The 4,599-nt window shown below is 37.0% G+C and overlaps 1 protein-coding gene across 2 annotated transcripts in view; it reads left to right on the top strand.

The window, feature by feature from the left end:
• Positions 1 to 6: 6 nt before the first annotated feature.
• The window catches only part of LOC102677317 (storkhead-box protein 2), a 61,399-nt gene continuing 56,806 nt past the window's right edge, over positions 7 to 4,599 (top strand). For both annotated transcript variants that reach the window (XM_006608891.1, XM_006608890.1), the window contains exon 1: positions 7 to 246. In XM_006608891.1, the coding sequence (XP_006608954.1) occupies positions 46 to 246 (201 nt within the window). In that variant the 5' untranslated portion in view covers positions 7 to 45. The remainder of the gene's footprint in view (positions 247 to 4,599) is intronic.

Here is a 4,599-nt window from a genome sequence, read left to right as displayed (position 1 = left end):
CACCGCCGCCGATTGTTTCGAATCGTTAGCAACGGGCCCCGAAAAATGGCCTCGATCTTGGGAGACGGGACGGACCCAGGGGGCTCGGGGCCCTCCCGATGCCTGTTGCTCCTGCAGAGGTCCCTCGCGATCCAGCTGACCAGAGGCCCGCCTCCGCAGGTTCTCAACGCGAGCCAACGCGAGAGTCCCAAGGAGCATCCAGCCGACGAGATGTGGATGTACGATAAAGGTTACAATTTGTTTCAGGTGAGTCCTCGTGACATTCCCTCCCCACCCATTTTTCTTTCTTATTTTCTTCTTTTTTTATTCGGGAACGAAAAGGTAGTTTGCGACTTCAAGAAGAGTTTTACTTGCACGAATGATACGAATAATCGAATAACGACGAAATTGTTTCTGGGAACAAATAACTGATGACAATGTGCTATATTCTTGTTCGCAAGTATTACAACAAATTGTGATGTTGAAATTAATTGTAAAATTGTGTTTATTAGTCTCGGTATAGTTTATAGTCGAAAATTCATTAAATTGATTAAACATCTTCCCTATAAATTTTTAATATTATTAGAAAGATTAAAGATTTTGAAAAACCTTGCTCGTCATCGATTATTAAAAAACGAGACTCCGTTGGACAAGACTGTACCACACGTACGATAAAACTCTTCCAAACTAGTCGCCAGCCTTTTTTTACAACTCAGCATTCCCGAAGCGAAGATTGGCGTTGATTGGATGCATCGTTATACCGGAATGAGACAATATGAATTACGAGCAATTTCGCGAGCCAACTTTAACAGAGGGAGGGAGGGAGGAGGGTCCACACTACGAGGCAAAAGAGTTAAGTGGCGGATGTTCTAAGCGGTCTCTGTTCGACTATTCGACGTGTCATAATCCTTCCTTTTCGTATCTCTCTCTTTTTTTTTTTTTTTTTTTTCCATAGCCTTAGGTTTACACGAACGTGACAAAACCATTCCAACACAACCTCTCAACTCTCGTCTCCCATCCCCTCCCCGTAAAAACGATTGATTGCCAATTCATCGAATCGCGACGCTTGCTCGGATAGATGGTTTCCATCGATCACAATCTCTCCACCCTGTTGTCAGGGGCTGTTCAGCTCGCGGTTCCAGGAAAGGGGAATCAAATTGGGACTCGCCTTTCCACGAAAAGAGTGGCTCTTCGGTTTCAATGAGCGGTCGCCGGGGGTGGAGCACCCCCTCGAAGAGAGACGGAAGAGAACCACGACTGCTTCTTTTCCTTGTAGGAGATAGGGGCGATAGTCGAGATGTATGACAATGACATCTTGTGATTTTTGACTTTCTGATTTTGACTTCCTCGCGCAACGAACCTTTCCTTTCAAAGGATCCTTTTATTAACACCTGTTTTTGGATACGAACACTTTTATACGATTGTGTAGAGAATAGATGTCGTTTAACCTTGAAGAAAAATCTTAAGAAGTTTTTTTAGACGATTTAAGAAGCGAAAGGGAAAGTTTTAAGTTTAAGGATTGAATAGAATAGAGTTGGAATAGAATATGTGTAAAAGATAAAACGTTTTAAATTTATACATCGAATCGAAGATCGTCCAATAATTTTTAAAACTTTGACAATTCATGAAAATCTGGATAATATCTAACACTTTAACTTTCATTTCTAAATATTATAATCGAGAAAATTCAGAATATCGAGTCTTATTTTCATGTATGAATGATCAATAGAGTATAGATCTTAAAGACTTGAACAAACTTTTTCAAAGGTTTTTAAAGATTCCCTTTTTTTTACAAGCTCAGAGGAAAAGATTCGGTGTTAAAGATCAAAGAGGAAGTGTCTCCAAGATCTTTCGAGATGAAAGAAAACTTGTTAAATTGATAAATCGACGGTAGGCAGATGTTCGAGGCACACTCAACAACGCGGAAGAGGAAGGATCGATCGTCAAAGGGCAAACGATAATAACGTCATTCACCCTCCTCTTGTTTTGCATATCGCCACACGATCGCACCACCCCAATGAAAGCTTCCTTCCCCTCTTCTCCCAACTCTCCTTAAACCTAAAAAAGTATCGCATGAATAAGCGCGCGTTTAACTCGATCTGGCGCAAGCCTTTGCCACACATTATGAAGCAGATAGATGATAACGGTATCATGTTTATCTCATGTTGTAATTTTGAATAAGATTTTTGTTCATGTCAATTCATAATTAACTATGTAATTGGAGAATATATGACTCGAGAAATTCTACTTAAACATATAATAATTAAATTTTATTAACACATTTTAAAATAAATGTTATTTATTTTATGTATAATCTCAAAATTTGAAATTACGTTAATCAAGTCTTTCGTTTTAAAAGATTAAACTATTTCTACAAAACTTTTTTAATGAAATGGAGAATATATCAGGTAATAATGCTTCATTATGTATTTGTAAAATAATTCGCATTTCTTTAGAAAATTGCCAATTAAAAAAGTATCCAAAATCTCTATAGATAAACTATATCTGAAATAAACGAATATAATATCATATTTAAATTAATACTATTGTTTAATCGCGAGGAAACGAATTTCCCAAAGAGGTGGCGCAAAAGAACTTCTCATCATCTGATAAAACGGATTAAAATGGAAAATTAATCGCATTTCTCATACTTTGATTTTCCATTTATACTTACACTTAAAGCGAAAAATAATTTGAATGGCATGAAGTAGATCGATTTGATCGTTGAAGAAACGGTGTGAAACCGTGCCGCGCACTCTCGATAAGGGAACGATAATCTTAAGGTGGAATTGGATCAACGCACTGTAATTGTCAGGCTAATTAGAGCCGCGGTTGAAATTGCTACATTTGCAGCCGGCGTTATCGTTTCACAATACGTTTACCAGCTTATTTATCGCCATCGTTAATTATTGTTCGCCGCAACTCACTGTTCCATCGAGATATTATCGGCCTATGTACAAAAACGATCGAACTGCTGTTCATTGCCGCTGCCGCAAAGATTCCATCTCGCGTTCCACGCTGCCCACGTGCGCCGCGTTCTCTTTCGAATATTATCGCAAACTCGATGGACTCGGAGGATTTAGATAAACATCGGATATCCTATATTCTCGTAAATTTCTCCTAATTCCACGAATCAAGCCTTTGGGACAATTACACGCCGGTAATTGGCTCCGATCGATCGCGAATGATCGCTCTCCTCTCCTCGATCGGCCAATTATTAAGACATTACCCGTATCGAAATCGTTTAGAATGCTTTGAAAAAATAAAAGGGGGGTATTGTAATTAGTAATATCTGTGAAATGATCGGATGTGAAATTAAACCTGTCCCCCCGAGTCGAGTGAAAGCGAGTGAGCACAATCGAATCGATTTTGCTATAGTATGAACTAGTACGGATGAATTTGTGGAAGCAAGAGTTTTTAAGAAAATATGGAAGAATCTTGAGAACACATCGGGTCACGAGATATCTCGTTTTAATGTTTTTCGATCGACGAAAAAGGAATTGAAAACACTGGAAGCAATAATGGGAAAAGGCGAGAAAAAATAAAAGAAAGAAAGTAAAGCAGAAACTAGATATTAATTGTGAATTATGCCGAATACCACAAAGAAGGAGGATGCTTCTGAAATCAAGGTTGTGAAGTAAATAATAATCGATTTAATTTTATTTATATAATAAATAATAGTTAAAATGTAAAAAAGCCTACATGATAAATAAATGTATAAGAAATATATAGTAATATTTAAGAATACTTTATAAATGTGAGTTAAAAACTGCATATAGTATTCTTTTTCTTATTGTTATTACACGTGAAAGAAAAATATTTCGAGCCTTTTATCTTTTCGTCTATCATCTCTCATGTTACAAATATTTTTTCTGAAGCTACGTGATATCGTTTTATATATCGATAAAAGATATTCTGAGATTAAGACGTTGTATATGGACACTTTGAATTCTATAAAGCTGCTTAATATTGTATCGAAGATAAATATTTCGTGACTTTTCATCACAAAGAAAAGACTGAGGTGTTCTATCAATCCACTGAATGGGAAAAGTCAATTTCTCGAACATTTCGTGATCCAGAGACTGCACAAGGGGTGAAGAGTTTGCCGAGGGTCGCCGTAATCAAGCCAACGTTGGCGTTCGATGCCAAGGCAAACTTTATCAAAGCCTTTACGGAAAGATCTTCCTCCAAGAAATCGCATCGACATTTAATTAAACGATTATCTTCTTATAACGACAAAAATGACAAAAATATCCTACGATTTTTCTCGTAGTAATTTTCGCGTTGACAGGACAAAATAATTCATCAGCAGATGAATTATTATTAAATCAAAATCAATATTATACAATCGAATTTTTCGAAAGAAAATGTAAAAATATTTTAACTATCCATGTGAAATTTACATAGATTGGATCTCAAGAAAAATACTGGTATCAGAATCACGAAAAGATATTCCATTCTCCAGTCTCTTTATTTTCTATTATTTCGCGCCAAGTCCTCCATTCTCTCCCCTTCCACATTAAATAAGACATTCTATTCTATACCTGATACGACAAGAACAATGTCGTAACAACGTAACCACGATAAGAGTCACATCTCAAGAGACAATGTTCTCCCGTT

Source organism: Apis dorsata, unplaced genomic scaffold, assembly GCF_000469605.1.
Source record: "Apis dorsata unplaced genomic scaffold, Apis dorsata 1.3 scaffold_50, whole genome shotgun sequence".
Taxonomy (NCBI): domain Eukaryota; kingdom Metazoa; phylum Arthropoda; class Insecta; order Hymenoptera; family Apidae; genus Apis; species Apis dorsata.
This window is presented reverse-complemented; position numbering and strand designations above follow the sequence as displayed.